Below are 23,790 nucleotides of genomic sequence, written 5' to 3'. Positions count from 1 at the left end.
GCACTGTAAAAGCGGTATATACATCTAAGTGCTATTGCTATTTGGCTAGAGAGACCGAGGCTCCCCTTGTGATGAGAGTAATAAACGCTTTATTGATTAGCCATTGGGGCCTATCAGAAGGCAAAGAAAAAAACACAGAAAAATTGGTGCTCTCTGTGGTGGGCTTTCCCCCCCCCCAGATGTTTCATTACCCAACTAGGTTATATCATCAGTACTATAGTAGCAGAACAGCAGTAATCAATAACATCCTTAGCAGTGATGATGTTACCTAGTTGCCTACAAGAAAACAACCAAGCTCAGAGACCACCAAAGACCGTATAGTCCGCCTTCTGCTCTGTCTCCTCTTCCTCCTTCTCCTCCTCCTCCCTTTCTCGTCTACTTTGCAAAAAAAAAAAAACACCTTCTAGCACTGATGGTGTAACCTAATTTGGTGATGAAATGTCTGCAAGAAAATAAACAGGCTCAGAGACCACCAAAGTCTCCATAGTCCTCCTTCTTCTTGACCTCTTCTTCCTTCTCCTCCTCCTTCTCCTCCTCTCCTTCTCGTCTACTTTGGAGGGGGGAAAAACCTTCTAGCACTGGTGGTGTAACCTAACTTGGTGATGAAACGTCTGCAAGAAAATAACCATGCTCAGAGAGCACCAAGGACCCTATAGTGATCCTTACCCTTTACCTCCTCCTCATCTTCACAACCCCCATCACCTTCTAGCACTGATGATGTTACCTAATTTGGCGATAAAACGTCTGCATGGGGCAAATCTCACTTAACAAATGTTTCGCTTAGCAAAGGAAATTTTGGACTCCGTTATGGTCATAAGTCAAGGATCACCTGTATATCCACACATCTAAAGGTGAAGAATTTCGTAGAACCCCCCAAAACAACCCTGTGGCAAAAACGATCCCAAAGTTTCTATAGCTTTGATTGCCTTTGTGTAATTTAACCGTTGTTTAATTTTCCTTTGTCCATGTTTGCAACAGTTGGAGACTATCTCCCTGATGTTGACAGCATTATAAATAAATCTTTTGTTTATTTATATACATAGCAGGAAAAAAAAATCCATCAAATTTGTATACAAAGGGTTTGCAAGGATGAGACCGCATGATGTTTTGTTCTGTCTTATATAAATATTATGATAGGCCAAACCGTACATTCAGCAAAATATCACATCAGATAAAGACTTAGTTGTGTATTTGCTCAACTGGCCAAATTTCTCTTGTTAAACCACGACACATTTTCAGCATGCAGAACTTACTGTATTGTGTGAACCCATCGTCTATGTTACACTTTTGCTTCAACTCTACAAGATTAGCACAGCCGTATTGGTTTGTACTTGCATAGGTTAGCTGGGCGATTAAACTCACTGTCTAGAACTCACTGTCTCCTGGTGATTGTATCCAAAGTCACCCAGCTGGCTTTCATGTCTAAGATGGGACTAGAACTCAGCATCTCCTGGTGATTGGCCCAAAGTCACCCAGCTGATTTTCATGATTGGCACAAAGTCACCCAGCTGGCTTTCATGTCTACTGTGGGACTAGAACTCACAGTCTCCTGGTTGATGGGCCCAAAGTCACCCAGCTGGCTTTCATGTCTACTGTGGGACTAGAACTCACAGTCTCCTTGTTGATGGGTCCAAAGTCACTCAGCTGGCTTTCATGACTGAAGCGGGCAGACAATACTTGGCAAGAAGTCAGGAACAGATCTTCACCCAAATGAATGGAACTAATTGTCTCCTGCAAACTCCACTCCCCTTTTGTTCCTCTTTTATTCCCCTTGGGAGGGGCCATTCTTCATCCACCTGTGGCCTTACTCCCAAGTCGACCCCTGTTCTTTAGCTGTTCCCTTCGACTGGCCACTCTGTGCCTGCGCACACTGGGAACAGGCTCCAGCTGTTCTTCTGCCTCACCGATGTCTGACTCTGAAGGCAGCTGAGAACTGGCATACGGCTCTGGCCACCTCTCTGCCTCCAACACAGAGCCCTCATCAGAGCCTCCCCCAGACTCCAGGACTGGCCCAGGTTCCTCCCTAACCCTCCTCAGTGTCTGAATCTGCTGCCAGCTTCCGGCAGGCCACAACACTTCTAAAGGGTCACGTCTTGTCCTTAATCCCCTCACCTGGAGCTGGAGATGCTTTGTTTATGAACAGGCTGGCCTGGATTTCTTAATGGGCCCAAAATATCCCTCTCTAAAGACTTCGGTCATCTGCTAGAAGCTGTTTTACTACGCAGGAAACTGGGGCTGCTTTCTGCCTCTAAGAACATGTTTCTCCATTTCTCCTTTGGGGAAATATAATATTCTGCCTCTTTTAATATTCCCCATTCTCTGGGGAGGGGCGGTGCGTTATTACTTCTTACAACATGAAAAGTCGTAAAACGGGGCAAAATCCACTCAACAAACATTTCACTTAGCAACCGAAATTCGCGGCTCCATTCTCGTCATAAGTCGAGGGCTCCCTGTACTGGAATACTGCTATCCCGTCCGCCCTAGTCCTTCTTTTCTCTAGACTAGCTCTACCCAGTTCCTGCAATCATTCTTCACATGTTTTTTTTTCCTCCAGGCCTTTAATGATCTTTAATATAACTGGGTTAAAATGTTTGCATCATGGCTTCTCCTCTTTTCCCAACACAGTTAAGCACATCGTACGAACCGAGCCAAAATATTTCCCATCCAAAGGGAGGATATCAAGCTCTGCTTCTAAATAAATCTGATTATTTATTTATTTCCCCCCCCGTAAAACTGAAGTGTCTCATTCTTGGCAAGATCACCCCGGGCCAGAAGTGCCACAAACCGCATCGCCGCAGGAGATGTGAAATTACAGTTTGTTCCAGAAAATGCGAGCGAATTCTGGGTGTTGCCAAGTGTCCTAAAAAGAGGTCAGGTCAGATGTAAATCGAGCGGCCCGGATAAGATTCCAAATCAGGAGAATTCAGGGGATAAAAAGTCACGCTCTGGATTGCCAGCTACAGATAGTCCTCAACTTACGACCACAATCGAGGCCCACATTTCTGTGGCGAAATGAGACAATTTGTTCGGTGAGTTTTTCCCCATTTTACGACATTTGGTTAAGCAAATCCCTGCAGAGAAACACAGAAACACAGTTGTTAAGTGAATCTAGCTTCCTCGTTGACTTTGCTTGTCTAGAAGTTTGCAATAGAGGAATCACGTGACCCTAGAACGCCGCGACGGTCATAAGTATGAACCGCTTGCCAAGGGTCTGAATTTTGTTCTCGTGAGCCTGAGGATGCAGCAAAGGTTGTAACTGTGAAAAAACGGTCCTAGGTCACTTTTTCCAGTGCCGTCGTAACTTTGAACGGTCGCTAAACGAACTGTTGTAAATCGAGGATGGCCTGTACTTTAAGCACAATGGAGCAGGTTAATTTAAGGCCATCTGATCACTGAAATGTTAATCGGAATAAGCACCATTGTTGCTCTCTGTAAATAAAAATATACATTTTTGTCCTACTTTGTAGAGCGATGCAGTCGTACCGGTGTTGGTACCGGTTCGTTTTGCGTGTGCTTCGCTCACACGTACACTAGATGCGCGTTGCTCGTGCATGTACAGTTCACTGTAAATTGTTCTGCGCATGCGTGAAGACCGTGAAAAGCTAATAAAAACCATGCCGGCTACGGCAGCGGAGACCGGGGAACTAGTTTGGGGGGGCGTGGCCAGCCTGGATCGCCACCGATTCTGTGACCCAGGCCAAATTACCACTACCGGTTCGTTCGAACCGGCGCAAACCGGTAGAAACCCACCTCTGGAGTGATGGATTGTCTATCTTTTGCCAAATGCTGAGGGCTTTTTGCTTTTTCCTCTGTCCTTCTTATACCTTCACACACACACATGCACAAAACAGAGAGCCCTTTTATTCGTTTATGGCTGGTGAAAGAGAGGACCTCATACAAACAATTTGCTATTCCTCCCTTGGATGCAAATTCCAGCGCTCCACAATGAACAGCCACCTCTTCAGGCCGGCTGAAAACAAAATGTATTATCTGGATTTATTATTATAATTATATTTTTTCCATTTTTATAAATGGAAATGATAGAAAGGGAAAGGAATGAAGGGGGGTGGGAATCACATCGGATTGGAAACAGAAGAGGGGTGGGAGGCCGGAACACGCAACACCCAGCCAAAATCTACCTCACAGTCCTCTCCTGCTTCAGAAAGTCGTGTTTCAAACCCTGGTTGTGTGCTGCATGCAAAGATTTGTTCCCTGGATCTCCCAGAGTTTATTGCAAGGGAGAGATAGTTCGCTGCCAAGAGAAATCAGCACTTGGGAAGACTGGTTTTGAAACGTCAACTTTTCCCGTGATGGATTAATAATCGCGGACGTTTAGGAAGACTGAGAAATATTTTGCAATTTGAACACCCAATCCGTTCATTGCAGTGCAGGAAGGAAGGACATTATGGTGCATTTGGGTAGATGTGGCTTAAAGATAACACTGGGGGTGACTCTTTTTGGTGTGGAACAGAGATTATGTGGTTCTGTGGTTAACGGTGAGCGTTATTTTCTATCATTTTGGGGTGGGGTAGGGTGGGCAAACACACACACATACACACACAAACACACACCAGTGATGGGTTGCATGGGGTACACCTTGGTATGGATACCGTTCCGGTACGGTGCTCCGGAGGGCCCACCCGCCCACTCGAGCTTCTTACTGGTCTTTTAAGTCTTCAGCTCTTCCATGCACGGTGCATCCAGCGCCTGCGCAACGCTCTGCTGAGCAGCTGGAGTGTTGCGGAGGCTTGCGGAGGCGCTAAGATGCATACACGCGCTGAGCACGTCCATGTGGATGCCACTGGGAACCCACCACTGACACACATACACACATACACACAAACACACACCAGGGATGGGATTCAAAAATGTTAGCAATTGGTTCTCTGCCCAGTTGCTGGGTGGGCGTGGCCATGGTAGGTGTGGCCTACTCGGCCTCCTACACTACGAGAGAAGGGGTGTTTTCCCCCTCCCCAGGCTCTGGAGGCTTTTCCTGAGTCTCCGGGAGGGCGAAAATGGCCTCCCCCGGGCTCTGGAAAATGGAAACAGGCCCGTTTATGGACTTCCGGAACTTCCAGGAGGCACATTCTTCGCCCTCCCAGAGCCTCCGTGCAGGCCCTGCCCTTACCTGGCATCCAAAACGGGCCACTTGGAGAGTCCTGGGATGGGAGGGGCAGGTTGGGCAGGGCCAGCCAGTCCTTGCAACTACACGTTCGGTGAACCAGGTGTAAAAGTAGCATCAGGTTCACCCAAACTGGCCCGAACCAGCTGAATCCCATCACACACACACACACACACACACACACACACACACACACGCAAGCAATGAAACGGAACTCCCAATTCTGTCCATAGTTCTGCAATAGAACTATTGTAGACCTTCTGACTAGCAAAGTCCAGGTGGAAGCCACTTAACGACTCTGGCAAGAAAAGTCGTAAAATGAGGCAAAATCGACTAAACAGATGTCTCGCGTAGCAACAGAAATATTTGGGCTCCATTGTGGTCATAAGTCGAGGACTAGCTGTATCTTGATGGCTTTCTTGCCACAGTTGTTAAATAAATCACTGAAGCTGTCAAGTTAGCAACACGGCCGTTGAGTGAATCTAGATTACCCATGGACTTTGCTTCTCAGGAGAGGATCACGCGACCCCGGGAAAACTGCAACCGTCATAAGTACGAGTCAGTCGCCAAGCCTGTGGATTTTGATCACGTGACCACGGGGATGCTATAACCGTCGTAAGTGTGAAAAATGGCCATAGGTCCCTTTTTCCAGTGCCGTTGTAACTTCGAAGAGTCACTGTATAAGATGGTTGTAAGTCGAGGACTATCTGTGGCGAATGTGTTAGATTTAAATCGTCGCTTGGCCAAACAATGATGTCAGAAGACCCCAAAAACGAAATAAAAAATCGGCGGCATCTTTCGAATCCAGCTGAGTTTGGTTCCAGGTTTCGTCATCCACCAAGGGATCCTATGTTGGTTTCTGATGTGTAAAACACTGCAGGTTTCTGGCCAAAGCCAACAACCCCAAACCCGAAACAGATGTGCCTCTATCCAGCTGAGTTTGCATTTGCACATCACTTCCAGGGATCAAAAGACTACGTGAATTTTCCTTGGTCTGCGTGGGCTCACTCCAGTTCCCATTTGAATTTGAATTTTATTGAATTTATAGACCGCCCACTCTCCCCGAAGGGACATATATGGAGGTTTCCTCAGCACGGGGCATCAGATATTCAGAAAAAAGGAGAATATGCCCTGCTGCTTATCCTCCTGTCCTCCAGCCAACAGGGATATATATCCAAATCCAGATTTGATGGGATCCCAAATCTTTTCCTACCGGTTCTATGAGAGAGCGCTTTGCACACACATGCCTAAAGCACTCTTTGCACACGCAGTACTTAAAAACCGTCCTCGGTGTCAGCGCTGGTGAGCTGACACCAGGAGACGGTGAGTTCTAGTCCCGCCATAGGCATGAAATTCAGCTGGGTGACTCTGGGCCAATCACCGGGAGACGGTGAGTTCTAGTCCCGCCTTAGGCATGAAAGTCAGCTGGGTGACTCTGGGCCAATCACCGGGAGACGGTGAGTTTTAGCCCCGCCTTAGGCATGAAAGTCAGCTGGGTGACTTTGGGCCAATCACCGGGAGACGGAGAGTTTTAGCCCCGCCTTAGGCATGAAAGTCAGCTGGGTGACTTTGGGCCAATCACCGGGAGACGGTGAGTTTTAGCCCCGCCTTAGGCATGAAAGTCAGCTGGGTGACTTTGGGCCAATCACCGGGAGACGGAGAGTTTTAGCCCCACCTTAGGCATGAAAGTCAGCTGGGTGACTTTGGGCCAATCACCGGGAGACGGTGAGTTTTAGCCCCGCCTTAGGCATGAAAGTCTGCTGTGTGGACTCTGGGCCAATTACCGGGAGACGGTGAGTTTTAGCCCCGCCTTAGGCATGAAAGTCAGCTGGGTGACTTTGGGCCAATCACCGGGAGATGGTGAGTTTTAGCCCCTCCTTAGGCATGAAAGTCAGCTGGGTGGACTCTGGGCCAATCACCGGGAGACGGTGGGTTTTAGCCCCGCCTTAGGCATGAAAGTCAGCTGGGTGACTTTGGGCCAATCACCGGGAGACGGTGAGTTTTAGCCCCGCCTTAGGCATGGAAGTCAGCTGGGTGACTCTGGGCCAATCACCGGTAGATGGTGAAATGTAGTTAAAGTACCTGCAGCATGGTAGACAGGTGCAAGGTGCACGTGGCAACTTCCTCTCCCCCCCCCCGCCTCACCTGATGGCAGTGGCACAAGCATGACGGCTGCAGAAGAACTGGGGCAGATGTTGGAAAAATAAGACATCCCAAAAAATAAGACCTAATGCCTCTTTTGAAGGCAAAATATACCATATTTTTTGGAGTATAGGACGCACCTTTTTCAAAAAAGAGGCTGAGAATCTGGTGTGCGTCTTATACACCGAATACAGCATTTTTGGCCTCCCAAAACCCCGCCCCCTTCACCAAAATGGCTGTGCATAGCCTTTGGGGGGCTTCCAGAGTGCTCTTGGGGGCTGGGGAGGGCAAAAATGAGCGAAAAATGGGCCGTTTTCGCTCATTTTCGCCCCCCCCAGCCCCCAGGAGCACTCTACAAGCCTCCTAAAAGCTATGCATGATCTTTTTTTGACAAAAAAAAGGAGGTCTGCAGAGTGCAAAAACTTTTTTTTATTTGCCTCTTCAAAATCTTGATGCATCTTATACTCCGGTGTGAAAAATATGATATATATAAGACTGGGTCTTATTTTCAAGGGAACACGGTATTCAATAATGAATGGTGCCTTCCAAGAAAAAGCTTTATTTAGAAAAGTTGCTCCTAGATTCTTTCTGATTTTTATTTTTTGCTGTTGTACACTATCATAGCCCTCTTGCAACAATATGAAAACGGGTGTATTCTGACCTCTAGTGACCGCTGTCATATATTTAATTCAGTGTGCGATGGAAAAAATGATAGACTCACTCTCTGTTCACTCCTATGCTCTCTCACACCCATACAATCTTCAAAGTGTGTGTTTGTTTTGTAGTGGCTATTCCATATTTACTTTATTTAGTTCTGTTTTAATGAAAACAAAACAGGACGTGGTGGCTCAGTGGCTAAGACGCTGAGCTTGTTGATCAGAAAAGTCCGCAGTTCGGCAGTTCGAATCCCTAGTACCGCGTAACGGGGTGAGCTCCTGTGACTTGCCCCAGCTTCTGCCAACCTAGCAGTTCGAAAGCACGTTGAAAATGCAAGTAGAAAAATAGGAACCACCTTTGGTGGGAAGGTAACAGCGTTCTGTGTGCCTTCGGCGTTAAGTCATGCCGGCCACATGACCACGGAGATGTCTTTGGACAGCGCTGGCTCTTCGGCTTTGAAACGGAGATGAGCATTGCCCCCTAGAGTCAGGAACATCTAGCACATATGTGCAAGGGGAACTGTTACCTTAATGAAAACAAGGACTAGAGATGACATGATAGAGCCTATCCATATCTAAGATGCTGCCACATAGAAGAGGGTGGGTCAACGTATTCTCCAAAGCACTGGAGAAGCAAAACAAGAAACAATGGATGTAAACTAAGCAAGCAGAGAAGCAGCTTGGAGAAACTTCCTGGCAGTGAGGACAATTAACCAGGGGAACAGCTTGCCACCAGAAGTTGTGGGTGCTTCATCAAAGGAGGTTTTTAAGAAGAGACTCGACAGCCATTTGTCTCAAATTGCATAAATTTGAGACAACTGGCTGTCCAGTCTTGTCCAGTCTTTTCTTCAAAACTTCCAGTCTCATGCTTGAGCAGGGGATTGGACTAGAAGACCTCCACGGTCGGAATGGAGTGGAGTGGAATGTGTGCACATTTGCAAATAAAAAGGTCTGCGCATAAACCTGGATAAACCCCCTTGGAATGGTGTGGGAGTAGGAACGTATTTCCAGAGGGAAAAATTGCAGACTGCAGGAACCATTTTCACCACTCAGGGGACCCTGAGGACAAAGATAAACCTCCAAGTGGCCTCAACGACCCTCTAAAACAGGGGTGTCCAAACTTGGGAACTTTAAGACTTGTGGACTTCAACTCCCAGAATTCCCCAGCCAGCATGGCTGGCTGGGGAATTCTGCGAGTTGAAGTCCACAAGTCTTAAAGTTCCCAAGTTTGGACACCCCTGTTGTAGGTCATCTAGTCTGAATCACATAACCCTATAACGCTCTCATCATCTCCTTTTAGCAACCCCATAATCCCGTGTGGGGTGGCGTCTGGGCAACTGAATGGAGCTGAGTATTGACTGGCCAGATGCCCTTCCCTGTTGCCAGTGTGGAGTTATGTTCAGCAGATATATTCTCGGCGTGTCCAGAGAGAGAAATATCTGCCTCTACCTAGCATGGCTGGCTGGGGAATTCTGGGAGTTGAAGTCCACAAGTCTTAAAGTTCCCAAGTTTGGACACCCCTGCTCTAAAAGGATGCAAATGACCAGCTGTCTGCAAGGAGCATCAATCCTTCCTTTCTCCACCATCCAGTCAGAGCTGAAGAAGCTTCTTGGAGGAGAAAACGAAACGTCTTCAAAAAACAGAAATCAAGAAAGTCCAGTTGCCTCCTGAAAAAGCACCTTTGGGTTGACTCCGAGATCTGCTTTCTTTTCAAAATGAAAATACTAACCGGAAGAGGGCAGCAAGTTGCAGGATTTCTCAGATCAGCCTCAAAGGAAGTCATTCTTTGCAGGCATGGATGCTCCAGCAAGATAGTTGAGATGGGAGCGATAAGAGGGGGTGGGGGGAGCCAGTATTTGGCTGGAAATGCCTCAGTTTAAAGGTTAAGCAGGACATTTGACCTGAAGTCCCACATATTTTCATTGGGAATAAATCCAGGTGTCATAAATGAAACATCTCACAACATTTGAAGATACCATGGAGACACCCGGTGTCTCTTCACACAATCTGCTAAACCAGACAAGTCAACAACCAATCGTTTAGTTTTAATTTGGGCTTATTTTTAAAGTTTGGCGCAAAGGGTCATGGCAACGCAGTCATGGAGGCCACCTTATGGCCCGGCTCCTAATGCAGGCACAGAGAAAGGGGTGAATTCAGTAACCGGGTTAAAGGCACAACTTCTGCACAGTCAATATTTCACAACCTTTCAAGCATTGGGTGTACCACATCCTGAATGATGGCCAGGCTCTTTCCAAAGATGAGTGTTGCTGGTATCTCAGAGCTGCCAAGAAAGGTAATGATATTTTTTTTAACTTTCATGAGATCTATTTGATTAACCTGGAATGGTGCATTATAAAGACCAGGCATTGTTATAGAAATAGAATAGAATACCAATGGCACGGCATAGAATAGAATAGAAAATATGGAATGGAATGGAATAGAATGTAGAATGGAATGGAATAGAATAGAAATATGGAATGGAATGAAATAGAATGTGGAATGGAATAGAATAAAATAGAAAATATGGAATGGAATAGAATGTGGAATGGAATGGAATGGAGTAGAATAGGAAATATGGAATGGAATAGAATGGAAGAAAATAGAATAGGACAGAATAGAAAATATGTTATGGAATAGAATAGAATGTGGAATGAAATAGAATAGAACAGAATAGAAAATATGGAACGGAATGGAATGGAATAAAATAGAATAGAATGTGGAATGGAATGGAATAGAATAGATGGAATAGAATAGAATGTGGAATGGAATGGAATAAAATAGAAAATATGGAATGGAATGGAATGGAATAGAATAGAATAGAAAATATAGAATGGAATGGAAAGGAATAGAATAGAGTAGATGGAATGGAGTAGAATAGAAAATATGGAATGGAATGGAATAAAATAGAATAGAATGTGGAATAGAATAGAATAGATGGAATAGAATAGAATGTGGAATGGAATAGAATAGAAAATATGGAATGGAATGGAATGGAATAGAATAGAATAGGACAGAATAGAAAATACGTTATGGAATAGAATGTGGAATGGAATAGAATAGAACAGAATAGAAAATATGGAACGGAATGAAATGGAATAAAATAGAATAGAATGTGGAATGGAATGGAATAGAATAGAATAGATGGAATAGAATAGAATGCGGAATGGAATAGAATAGAAAATATGGAATGGAATGGAATAGAATAGAAAATATAGAATGGAAGGGAAGGGAATAGAATAGAATAGATGGAATGGAATGGAATAGAATGGAAAATATGGAATGGAATGGAATAAAATAGAATAGAATGTGGAATGAAATGGAATAGAATAGAATAGAAGAATGGAATGGAATAGAATAGAATGTGGAATGGAATGGAATGGAATGGAATAGAATAGAATGTGGAATGGAATAGAATAGAACAGAATAGAAAATATGGAATGGAATAAAATAGAATAGAATGTGGAATGGAATGGAATAGAATAGATGGAATAGAATAGAATGTGGAATGGAATGGAATAGAATAGAAAATATGGAATGGAATAGAATAGAATAGAATAGAAAATATAGAAGGGAAGGGAAGGGAATAGAATAGAATAGATGGAATGGAATAGAATAGAATAGAAAATATGGAACAGAATGGAATGGAATAAAATAGAATAGAATGTGGAATGGAATGGAGTAGAATAGAAAATATGGAATGGAATAGAATAGAATGTGGAATGGAATGGAATAGAATGTGGAATGGAATGGAATAGAATAGAAAATATGGAATGGAATAGAATAGAATGTGGAATGGAATGGAATGGAATAGAAAATATGGAATGGAATAGAATAGATGGAATATAATAGAATGTGGAATGGAATGGAATAGAATAGAAAATATGGAATGGAATAGAATAGAATGTGGAATGGAATGGAATAGAATGTGGACTGGAATGGAATGGAATAGAATAGAAAATATGGAATGGAATAGAATAGAATGTGGAATGGAATGGAATGGAATAGAAAATATGGAATGGAATAGAATAGAATGTGGAATGGAATGGAATAGAATAGAAAATATGGAATGGAATAGAATAGAATGTGGAATGGAATGGAATAGAATAGAAAATATGGAATGGAATAGAATAGAATGTGGAATGGAATAGAATAGAACAGAATAGAAAATATGGAATGGAATGGAATGGAATAAAATAGAGTAGAATAGAATGGAATAGAATAGAATAGAAGAATGGAATGGAATAGAATAGAATAGAATAGAATAGAATAGAATAAACAGTTAAACAGATTAACAGAGTTGGAAGGGACCTTGTAGGTCATCTAGTCCAATCCCCTGCCCAAGCAGGAGACCCTACACCCGTGATGGCCAACCTATGGCATCAACTGGCCTTCATGCGTACAGCAGTGCCAGAAACTGGAATAGCTGGTCTTCCATTTTCCAGCATGAGGATACATGCCAGACAGGCCATCGGCATGTACACATGCACTCCAAGAACCAGAAGACTTGCTGGATGTTCATTTTCCGGAGCGCGCATGCCCCCTGGGTTCACCATCCCTGCCCTACACCATTTCTGATAGATGGCAGTCCAGTCTCTTCTTTAAAGCCTCCAGGGATGAAGCTCCCACAACTTCCGAAGGCAATTTCTGTTCCATGGGTGGATTGTTCTCACGGTCAGGAAATGCCTCCTTATTTCCAGGTTGAATCTCTCCTTGGTCAGTTTCCATCCATTATTCCTCGTCCAACCTTCAGGTGCCTTGGAAAATAGCTTGATCCCCTCCTCTCTGTGGCAGCCCCTCAATATTGGAAGACTGCTATCAAGTTTTCCCTGCTCCTTTTCTTCATTAGACTAGCCATGCCCAGTTCCTGCAACCTGGGTTGTCTCAAAATAGTACTCATACTGTGCAAACTCTGACAGGTTTGCAGAAAGGAGGAGGAGGAGGAGAGGAGGGAGAGGAATGTCACCGATCCCCCCCGCCCCCCTCCACGGACCACCTGCCAGCCACATTTAGCGACTATTTCATCAGCTTAATATCACCCATCTAGGACTGTGGACTTTGGGCACTTATCCATCTCTGCTCATTTTGGAGCCCTGGCTGTTAACCTATTTGGTTCCAAGACATATAAGCTTAACATCAGCAGCACCCAGAACGACCTCAGGCCCTGTTGAGACTATAAGCTACCACGTATCCGAGGTCAGACCTGATTCTGCTGCGGGAGTCCCCCCTCTCGCAGGTATGGCCCTCCGCCCTTTCGAGGGCCCACCTTGATGACGGATTCATTAATCCAGAGAGGTGGAGGAAACGGAGGCTCAGGGGGTTTTTATCTAAATGTTTTTTAATGCTTTTAGGGGGTCTTAGGGGGGGGGGCTAACCAGGCCAGGAACAGGGGTAGGGCCAGGCAAACAGGTGGGATCGAGAGGGAAGTGAGCGGAATGGAGGAGGGGAAGGAGAACGACGTTCCTTTAGAGGGCCCTTTTAAAATTCCAACGGTCGTAGGGAGGGGTGGGTGCGAGGACAGAGGAAGATTCTGTAGTCGGTTGGGAGACCATGGCTGTTGGACACGCCCGGTCATTTGTACCAACCCCCGCATTCTAGGTGGCCAGGACTCACAGAGCCAGGGCCTGGGGCTGATGCTGTGCAACGCAAGGTCCGTTGTCAATAAGGCCCCCCTCATCTACGATCTGATTTTGGAGGGGGAGCCGGACCTTGCAGGGATTACAGAGACCTGGTTGGGCCACGAGGGGGGCTTACCCCTCGTGGAAATGTGCCCACCAGGATACCGTGCATTCCATCAGCCTCGGGCCCGGGGTAGGGGTGGTGGGGTAGCGGTAATTTTACGGGAGAGTCTAGAACCGAGAGAGTTCACTGTACCACAGATATCCGGGTGTGAGTCTCTTGGTGTGAGATGGGGCCCAGGGAGTCAGTTGGGCTTGCTGATTGTATACTTGGCTCCTCACTATGCATCAGCGGCCCTGCCAGAGCTCCTCGAGATGATCGCAGAGATGGCAGTTGAAACCCCCAAGCTGTTAGTTATGGGGGATTTCAACCTGCCGTCGACGGGCGAATCATCCGAGGCGGCTCGGGAGTTCATGGCTTCCATGACAGCCATGGACCTGACCCAAATAATTCAGGGCCCCACACACGAGGGAGGACACACGCTGGACCTTATTTTTGTCTCTGGCCAGTGGATGAGTGATCTGGGAATAGGGGATTTAGTTCTCACACCCCTGTCATGGTCAGATCACTCGCTTCTCCGGCTCGACTTCCCAGGCGCTACCCCCCATCGCGGGGAGGCGGAACCAGAAGGTCCTAGATGGTTCCGCCCCAGGCGACTGATGGAACCAGATAGGTTCCAGATGGAGCTTGGACCATTTCCTGTAGCCCTGACCCGCTCCCGGATAAAGGACCTGGTGGCCGCATGGGATAATGCGGCGGCCGGGGCCTTGGACCAGGTTGCGCCTTTGTGGCCTCTCCGGTGGCAGCGAACCACCCTGGCGCCTTGGTTTACTGAGGAGCTAAGGGTGATGAAGCGCCACAAGAGACGCCTAGAGAGCAGATGGAGATCCTCACGCTCTGAATCTGACCGAACACAGGTAAGAGCCCACTTACGGACTTACCTTGTGGCATTAAGGGTGGCCAAACGTCAATACTGTGCCACTCTTATTGCGTCCGCAGAAAACCGCCCTGCCGCCCTGTTTCGGGTGACCCGCTCCCTCCTTTCACAGAGGCCGCGGGAAGCCCCTCTACAGGGTAGAGCAGAGGAATTTGGGGAATATCTGCAGGATAAAATCGCTCAAATCCAGAGCGAATGGGTCTCCCTCAGTGATCCAGGGGTGACGTCGGAGGCGAGTCTTGAGGGACCATTCTGGGAGGAGTTTGACTCTGTTGTCGCCGAGGATATGGACAGGTTACGCGGGCGACTGAGGGCCACCACATGTTTACTGGACCCGTGTCCCTCCTGGCTTATACTGGCAGCCTGGGAAGTTACACGAGGCTGGCTCCTGGGCCAAGTGAACGCTTCATTGAGTGAGGGGTCCTTGCCAGCTGTCTTGAAAGAGGCGGTGGTGAGGCCCCTACTTAAGAAGCCTTCCCGGGACCCATCAGAGCTTGCCAATTATCGTCCCGTCTCCAACCTTCCCTTCCTAGCGAAGGTTGTAGAGAGTGTGGTGGCGCAACAGTTCCCTCGTCACCTGGAGGAAATTGACTATCTAGACCCGCGCCAGTCCGGTTTCCGGCCCGGTCACAGCACGGAGACGGCTTTGGTCGCGTTGGTGGATGATCTCTGGAGGGCTAAGGATGGGGGTTGTTCCTCCATCCTAGTCCTATTAGATCTCTCAGCGGCTTTCGATACCATTGACCATGGTATCCTGTTGCGTCGGCTGGAGGGACTGGGGGTGAGGGGCACCGTGCTGCGGTGGTTCTCCTCCTACCTCTCCGGACGGACACAATGTGTGTTAGCAGGGGAGCAGAAGTCGACCCTGAGGCCACTCACTTGTGGGGTGCCACAGGGTTTGGTCCTCTCACCTTTCCTGTTCAACACATACATCAAGCCGCTGGGCGAGATCATTCGAGGTTTCGGGGTTGAGTATCATCTGTATGCTGATGATACTCAGTTATACATCTCCACCCCGAACCACCCCAACGAAGCCGTCGAGGTGATGTCCCGGTGCCTGGAGGCCGTACGGGTCTGGATGGGCGACAACAGACTCAAGCTCAACCCTTCCAAGACGGAGTGGCTGTGGTTACCGGCGCCCCGGTTCAGCCAGTGGGTTCCATCTCTGGCCATTGGGGGTGAGCAACTCCCCCCCGTGGACTGGGCGCGCAATTTGGGCGTCCTCCTAGACACGCGGCTGTCACTGGACGACCACGTGACGGCCGTGGCTAGGGGGGCGTTCCACCAGGTTCGCCTGGTGCGCCAATTGCGCCCCCTACTGGACCGGGACGCCCTTCGCACAGTCACTCATGCCCTGGTGACGTCCCGTCTGGATTACTGCAATGCTCTCTACATGGGGCTCCCCTTGAGATGCACCCGAAGGCTACAGCTGGTCCAGAATGCGGCCGCGCGGGCAATTATGGGGAGTACTAGGTACTCCCATGTAACACCTCTCCTGCGCAAGCTGCACTGGCTACCTGTGGCTTTTCGGGTGCGTTTCAAGGTGTTGATTCTCACCTTTAAAGCGCTCCATGGCTCAGGACCTAGTTATTTGCGGGATCGCATCCTACCCCATACATCCCTGCGACCAATTCGCTCTCACAGAGAGGGACTCCTCCGGGTGCCATCCGCCAAACAATGCCAGCAGGCGACGCCCAGGAGTAGGGCCTTCTCTGTGATGGGCCCGACCCTCTGGAACGACCTCCCCCCTGACATTAGAATCACTACTGATCTCCGCTCCTTCCGTAAGAAACTCAAGACCCACCTGTTCCAATTGGCTGGCCTGGCCCAATCACAATCATGATCTAATCCCTCGACTCTCCTGGCCGGTTATTTTAAATTTTGGGGTATTTTAATTTGGTTTTAATCACTAATTAATTTTTGCACTATTGTACAGACTTGTGTTTAATTGTTTTTATGGGGTTTTGTAATTGTTGTATATAATGTTTTTTATTCTGTCTGTACACCGCCCTGAGTCCCCTTGGGGAGAGGGAGCGGTTGACAAATCCAATAAAATGAAATGAAAATGAAATGAAAGGAGGAGGAAGCGGAGGAGGAAGACTGTAGGGTCCTTGGTGTTCTCTGAACTTGCTTGTTTCCTTGCAGACGTTTCATGACCCAACTAAGTAACATCATCATTGATAGAAGAGGAGGGAGGAGGAGGGAGGAGGAGGAGGATAGGAATGTGTGGTTCTTGGTACATTCTGAGCTTGTTTCTTTCCTTGCCGATGTTTCATGACCCAACTAGGTAACCTCATCAGTGCTAGAAGGGAGGGGGTTTGTGGGGAGGAGGAAAAGGAAGAGGAGGGGGGGAGGTTGAAAAGTAGTAGAAGTAGGTGGAGGAGGAGGAGAACAGGAGGAGGAGGAGGGGAAGGGGAAGAAGAGGAAGAGGAAAATGAAGAGAAGAAGAAGAAGAGGGAGGAGGGGAAGGCGAAGAAGAGGAGAAGAGGAGGAGAAGAAGAGGAAAAGGAGGAAGAAGAAGAGAAGAAGGGGGAGAAGAGGAGGAAGAGGAAGAATAAAAGAGAAGGAGGAGGAGTAGAAGGGGTTGCCACAAAGAAGAGGGAGTCAAACTATTCTCCAAGGCACCTGAGGGCAGAACAAGAAGCAATGGGTGGAAACTAATCCAAGGACAGAAGCAACCTAGAAATAAGGAGAAACTTCCTGACAGTTAGAACAATTAATCAGTGGAACAGAAGTTGCCTCCAGAAGTTGTGAATGCCCCAACACTGGAAGTCTTTAAGATGTTGGATAGCCATCTATCTGAAATGGTATAGGGTTTCCTGCCTAGGCAAGGGGTTGGACTAGAAGACCTCCAAGGTCCCTTCCAACTCTGCTATTGTATTGTATTGTAGAAGAAGAGGGAGGAGAGGAAGGGGAAGAAGAAGAAGAAGAAGAAGAAGAAGAAGAAGAAGAAGAAGAAGAAGAAGAAGGGGAAGGGGAAGGGGAAGGGGAAGGGGAAGGGGAAGGGGAAGGGGAAGGGGAAGAAGAGGAAGGGGAAGGGGAGGGGGAGGGGAGGGGGAGGGGAGGGGGAGGAAGAAGAAGAAGAAGAAGAAGAAGAAGAAGAAGAAGAAGAAGAAGAAGAAGAAGAAGAAGAAGAAGAAGAAGAAGAAGAAGAAGAAGAAGAAGAAGAAGAAGAAGAAGAAGAAGAAGAAGAAGAAGAAACAACAAAAACAACAACTCGGGGCTCCTTGAGGCTCTCTGAACTTGGTTTGACCCATGCCGGCTTAGAAGCCCATCAGCCGAGTCACCCCAGGGGAATCCCCCGCGGGCTTGCGCCCCGCCTCCTCCCGCCCTGCGGGCTTCCACTCTGCTTTTCGACGCTTTCCAAGCTCCAGTGCGGTCCGTCTCGCATCTCCGGATTCTGTCCCCAGCGGATCCAGCTCCCGAATCCTTTGGTGCCGGCTCTGCCTGGAACCTCTGCCCCGGACTCCCGAGGGCTTCCCGCTCCTGCCTCTCACGCCTCCGAAGTAAGAGCCGGCTGGAGAAGGGCGGAGGTGGCGGGGAGGAACATGGCCGGCGGCGCTTGACTTTCAACTTTCATTCGAACTTTCCTTCTGGGTGACTTTGGGTGAGGGAAGGGCGGCTGAATTGCCAGGTTGAGTCCCGCTCAAGCCGTTTACAGAGTTGGAAGGGACCTTAGAGGTCATCTAGTCCAATACGAGGAACATGGCCGGCGGCTGCCTTTTAGTTTCAATGGACTTTTCATCTTCACTTCTGGGTGACTTTGGGTGAGGGAAGGGCGGCTGAATTGCCAGGTTGAGATCCGCTGACGCCCACGCAACTCCTTAGACAGCAGGAGGAGGACAGGATAGGAAGGACTTTTATTGCCTCCCTTCAAAGAGAGGCCTGTCACGGGTTTATCCCACGGAAGGGATGCTGGCTTTCACACCCAGGCCGACTTCGGCTACAGTAGTTGAAAAACCAGAGTAGATCGCTTTTTTATCAATGGGATGGAATGAATGGGAAATGGAATGGGATTTGTTTATTTGTTTCTTTATTTGTTTTGTTTCTTTCTTCGTTTTTTTTAGTAAAGTTTTTTATTTTTTATTTTCAAAACAAACATCCTTCTTTACATACTGTAGAAAGTGTTTCATTTGGTTACAAAAGGCTTTCGTGCATCTCTTCCACAGTCAGTAAACATAATTCATATTAATTCAAGTATTTTAACTCAGATATTTATACATGGTACCATCATCATATCTCCATTTTCATTTGACTACAATTATTTAAGCGTCCTTCATCATAAAATATACCAAGATTTCATACATAACCGCATACTGGCATTTCATCTACTATTTCTAAAATCCTCCAATAACACTGAATATGTATGTCCTATTCTAGCTAAACATCCATAATATTTAATAACAAAGTTCTCCATAGTGAGGGGGGAGGAATATCCAGGATGGGTTGACCTTATCCTCCAGCTGATTGGACTGAGTCAGCTAAGCTCTTGTGACACGCCCCTGGCCCACCAGGCACCGCCCAGTTATCGACTCAGTCCTCAACTGGATGGTTTGCCAACCTGGAGCTCCAGGAAGATTGAAGAAATTTGAATAGAAGAAGGAAAGAAGAATCACCGCCAGTGGGCTGAACAGCTCCCAGAGTGGAAGAGAAAAAGATTGCCAAAAGCCCTCTTGGGGGCGGCAAGCTGCCCAGGCATCTGAGTGAGACAAGTATCACTCAGAAAAGGATTTCAGCCGGGCAAGCAGGAACACAGGGAGCAAGCCTTCCATAGGCAAGCCCTGCCGCGTGGGATCCACAGAGCGTCCAAACGCCGGGGAGCGCGATCGTCAGAAGAAGACAGCGCAGGATCCCCGCCCAGGAGGTGAGCCCGCCGCTGGAAGCCCTGCTAGGCGCTGGAGCGCTCCGCTGCTCCCCACCGGGTTGAGCAGCGAACCGTGGCTTCCCAAACGCCGCGGAGCGCCCACGCCATCGCCCTTGTGGCTCACCTCATCGGAGAGAGTCCACGGGCAGAGCGAATCCCCTAGCACCAGAGAGAGGCAGAGGGGAGCAAAGAGAGCGGCGGGGGAGGCGCGCGGCAGCTCCGTGGAGCACAAACCACTACAGAAAAACTTTTTAAAAGCGCGCCTTTTCCTCTGCTGGCACAGGCCCCATTTTGAAGCTGGCAGGGACCACGTGGTCCAAGATGGTGGCTCCCTGCAACCAGGAAGAGACCGGCAGGAGTCCAGCACCTGCAGCGATGGACAGGAGCCCCGCCAGAAGCACAGAGGAACAGCCAGGGTTAGTGACCATCCCAAGGGCTGCCCGGGGGGGTGGGGAGGAAAGGCTAAGGAAAAGAGAAGGCACCTTTCCCCCAGGGCAGAGCTGGAAGAGGGTGGTCACAAGCCTGCCAAAGCCTCCAAGTATGAAACACGGAGGCACAATAGGCTGGAGCAGCTCTACAAGAAGGCAAGTGAGCACAAGTCCACCCCAGGCCTGGGGCAGAAGGGGAAGGGCCCTGGAGCCCCTACCTCCAGAGGAGCCACAGGGGAGGAACCCCCATTGCAAGCAAGGATCCCAATTGATACATCAGGTCTCTTGGGGTCTAGTTCAGGGGTGGCATTCCCCCCCACATACAGCCTCACTGGGTTCAGCCCTGTCTACGGGAATTCCACCTCTGGGTTCCCCTCCTGCATAGGTGGGCATGGCGCCCAGCCAGCAACCCCCCCAGGGGTGCCTAACTTTCAGGACCTAATGGTGCGGGCCTTCCAGCAATGTATGACAGCGGCCTTCCAGCAGCCACGAGCGCAGCCCCAGGTGGCACTACCCCCAGGGCACCAGAAAGTCTGGTAGACGAGGAGAAGGACATCTCCAGTTCCTCAATCTCATCGCAACCTGTAGGGCGACCTGTAGGGCAAGGAGGGGGATCACTAGATCACTAAATGGCTGACGCGCATGTGCACCCTGGAAACAAAAAGATCACTTTCCTGGCGTGCGCATGCGCACCGGGCGTCTCCACTTTTGCTTTCTGGCATGCCAATGCACCTGAAGACCAGCTGGCTGCTGCGCCAGTACCCAGAAGAGGAACTGGTGATGGCTCCGCGTGCCAGGAGAAATGGCTCTGCGTGCCACTTCTGGCACGCGTGCCATAGGTTTGCCATCACGGCTATATAAACATGACAAAATACATAATACAAAATTATGCATATGCCCACATATAAGATGTATGATAGAAGCAACACAGTCTGGTTCAGATGTATACATGTACATGACGAGATGTACATGTAATATTTTGAAACCTCCTCCCAGAGGGGAGCACACAGAAACAGACTGTGAGGGGGGGGGTCCCTAACAATACACTCTGCAAATCTCACAAAAATGGCCCGTTTTTTGCAAAAATGGGCCCGTTTCTTTTTTTAAAAGGCATGAATAGCCTTGGGGGGCCTTGCAGAGTGCTCCGGGGGGGGGGCAAAAACGAGCATAAAACGGCCCATTTTTTGTGAAAACAGGCCCGTTTTTTTGTCAACAAAATTGCATGCATAGCCTCATGGAGGCTTATAGAGTGCTGCTGGGAGCTGGGGGGGCAAGAAACGGGCCATTTTTCGCACATTTCTGCCCTCCCCAGCCCCCAGGAGCTCTCTGAAAGCCTCCTACAGGCTCTGCATAGCCATTTTGGTGAAGGGGCAGGACTTCAGTAGGCAAAAAAATGCTGTATTCGATGTATAAGACGCATCCAGATTTTCAGCCTCTTTTTTGAGGCAAAAAGGTTTTTCTTATGTTCCGAAAAATACGGTATCTATCTATCTATCTATATCTATATCTATCTATCTATCTATCTATCTATCTATCTATCATCTATCTATCTATATATATATATATATATATATATATTTGTGTTGTATTTTTACTGATAAATAAATAAAGGGAGACTAGGATAGATCTATTTCGAGCTAATTAGCTCTCATCAGCTAGCCATACCCTTACTGGGATTAGAACCCAGGCTGTATATATCTTAGGCAGGAGTCTTAACCACTAAGCCACGGGTTCTCTTCCTTATCAGTTGAGCCATTGAGAGCTAATTAGCTCGAAATAGATCTATCCTAGTCTCCCTTTATTTATTTATCAGTACAAATACAACACAAATATAAAAAAGGCAACATTAAAAATAAAAAATATGGTTTTCTGCCTGCATGGTCTTCTGTGATGAAGCCAAGGGACAGAAAGAGGGAGTGTGACCTTCCTCCCATATTTAGGCATACCAGGGGTTGTAACACAAATATATATATATATATATGTATGTATGTATGTATGTATGTATGTATGTATGTATGTATGTATGTCTTTGGTTGTTCGGGTTTTCTCCCGCGTAGAATTGGAAGTATCTTCACGACGTTTCGATGAAGTCTCATTCATCATCTTCAGGCTGCTGCTTCCGGCTTGGTGTTTCTGGCTTGGTGCTTCCAGGAGCAATGTGAGATCTCAGCCGGTTCCTCCTTTTAACTGCCAGTGGGGGTTTGTGCTGATTGGGTGGGAGCTTGGCTGCATTCTGATTGGGTGGAGGTGTATTCTGATTGGTAGGGGGCTTGGCTGTGCTCTGATTGGATGGGAGTTTGGCTGTGCTCTGATTGGATGGGGGCGTGTTCTGTTTGGGTGGGGGCCTGGTTGTGCTTGTGTTAGTCTGAGTTGCAGAGGGATTTGAGCTGGTGAGCTGCGTTGCTGTTGTTTGGCTTCGCGTTTGTGGTCGTGCCACATCTCCGTGGTGGGCATCAGTTTGTTTCATGTATGGATTGGAGGGGTTTAAAGTGGCTAATAATGCAGCTGTGGTCTGGCTTCTGGTTTGTGGTCGGGCTTCTGGTTTGTGGTCATTATCGGTGTGGGTTTGGGCTTGCTTTTTGCGTGGATGTGTGATAGTGACATCCTGTGTGGTTTTCGTGAGTGTGGGTCTGGTATCATTCTTAGTGTTAGGGACTTGTTTGTCAATGAGGGCGGGTTTCCAAATGGCTGGTAGGCGGGAGGTATCATCTCGTTTATTCATGCTGTGTGGTCGTTTTTCTATCTCAATAGCTTCTCTGATTATTCTGTTGTTAAAGTGTTCAATTTTGGCAATAGTTCTGGTCTTTTTAAAGTCTATATCATGTCCTGTGGCTTTGAGGTGTTGGACCAGGGAAGAAGTTGGTTCCTCCTTTCTGACTGAGTTTTTGTGTTCTTCAATGCGTGCCTTTATTCTTCTGTTGGTTTGTCCGATGTATGTGGTGGGGCAGGTGGGGCATGGGATTTCATATACTCCTTGATTTTCTATTTTGTCTTTGGGGTTTCTCAGGATGGTGGATATTTTTCGGTTTGTGTAGAATGCTGTCTTGATGTTGTGTTTGTGGAGGATCTTGCTGATTCTGTCTGTGGTGCCTTTTATGTATGGGAGGAGGGCTTTGCCGTTTTCTTGTTCACTGTCTTGGATTTTAGTGGGGTTTTCTTTTTGGATTAGGTTAGTGATATTGTTTCTTTGGAATCCGTTGGATGTTAGTACGTTGGTGAGAGTGTGTAGTTCGGTTTTGAGGTGTTGTTCGTCAGCTAAGCGTTTTGTTCTGGAGATGAGTGTCTTGGCTACAGAGTTGATCTGTGCTGGGTGGTGGTGTGAGAGTGCGTGCAAATAGCGGTTTGTGTGTGTTTTCTTCTGGTAGATGGTGTGTCCTAGGGATCCATCGGATTTCTTATAGACTAAGACATCCAGGAAGGGGAGTTGGTTATTGGCTTCTGTTTCCATGGTGAACTGTATTTTGGGGTGTAGGCTGTTGAGGTGTGTGAGGAAGTTGTCCAGTTTATCTTTCCCGTGTGGCCAGATTATGAAGGTGTCGTCTACGTATCTGAGCCAGAGTTTGGGTTTGTGATCGGATTTTTCTAGAGCTTGGGTTTCAAAGTGTTCCATGTAGAGGTTAGCAATGACAGGTGAGAGGGGTGATCCCATGGGTGCTCCTTCTATTTGTTTGTATTTTTGTCCGTTATAGATGAAGTATGTGTTGGATAGGCAGTGGTTGGTCAGATCTAGGATATGTTTGGGGGGGTTGTATCTGTTTTGGATAGCTGTCAAGGCTTCTTTGATTGGAACGGGTGAAGAGTGATACAACATCGAAGCTTACGAGTAGGTCGCTGGGCTGTAAGTTTTGTTTCTTTATGATCTCTGTGAACTGGAATGAGTTTTTTACGTGTGAGGTGATGGATTCTGCATAGGGCTGTAGTTGTTTGGCGAGAAATTTGGCTAGGTTTTGTAGAGGTGAGCCTAT

At 47.6% G+C, this 23,790-nt stretch overlaps 2 protein-coding genes across 2 annotated transcripts in view; one reads left to right on the top strand and one right to left on the bottom strand.

Annotated features, from left to right (window-relative positions):
- Positions 1 to 23,790, bottom strand: part of LOC309395842 (uncharacterized protein) — a 196,386-nt gene that overhangs the window by 44,387 nt on the left and 128,209 nt on the right. The gene's annotated exons all lie outside the window — the stretch shown is intronic.
- LOC309395779 (killer cell lectin-like receptor subfamily B member 1B allele C) overlaps positions 5,616 to 23,790 on the top strand; it is a gene marked incomplete at its 5' end in the record, with an annotated part of 28,317 nt that continues 10,142 nt past the window's right edge. The window contains 2 exons of the mRNA XM_081960312.1: positions 5,616 to 5,680; positions 17,801 to 18,039. Of these exons, the coding sequence (XP_081816438.1) occupies positions 5,616 to 5,680; positions 17,801 to 18,039 (304 nt within the window). The remainder of the gene's footprint in view (positions 5,681 to 17,800; positions 18,040 to 23,790) is intronic.

This window comes from Natrix helvetica (genome assembly GCF_964273705.1).
Source record: "Natrix helvetica genome assembly, chromosome: 7".
Lineage (NCBI taxonomy): Eukaryota > Metazoa > Chordata > Lepidosauria > Squamata > Natricidae > Natrix > Natrix helvetica.
The sequence above is the reverse complement of the archived record's forward strand: the minus strand, read 5'-3'. Positions and strand labels throughout refer to the sequence as shown.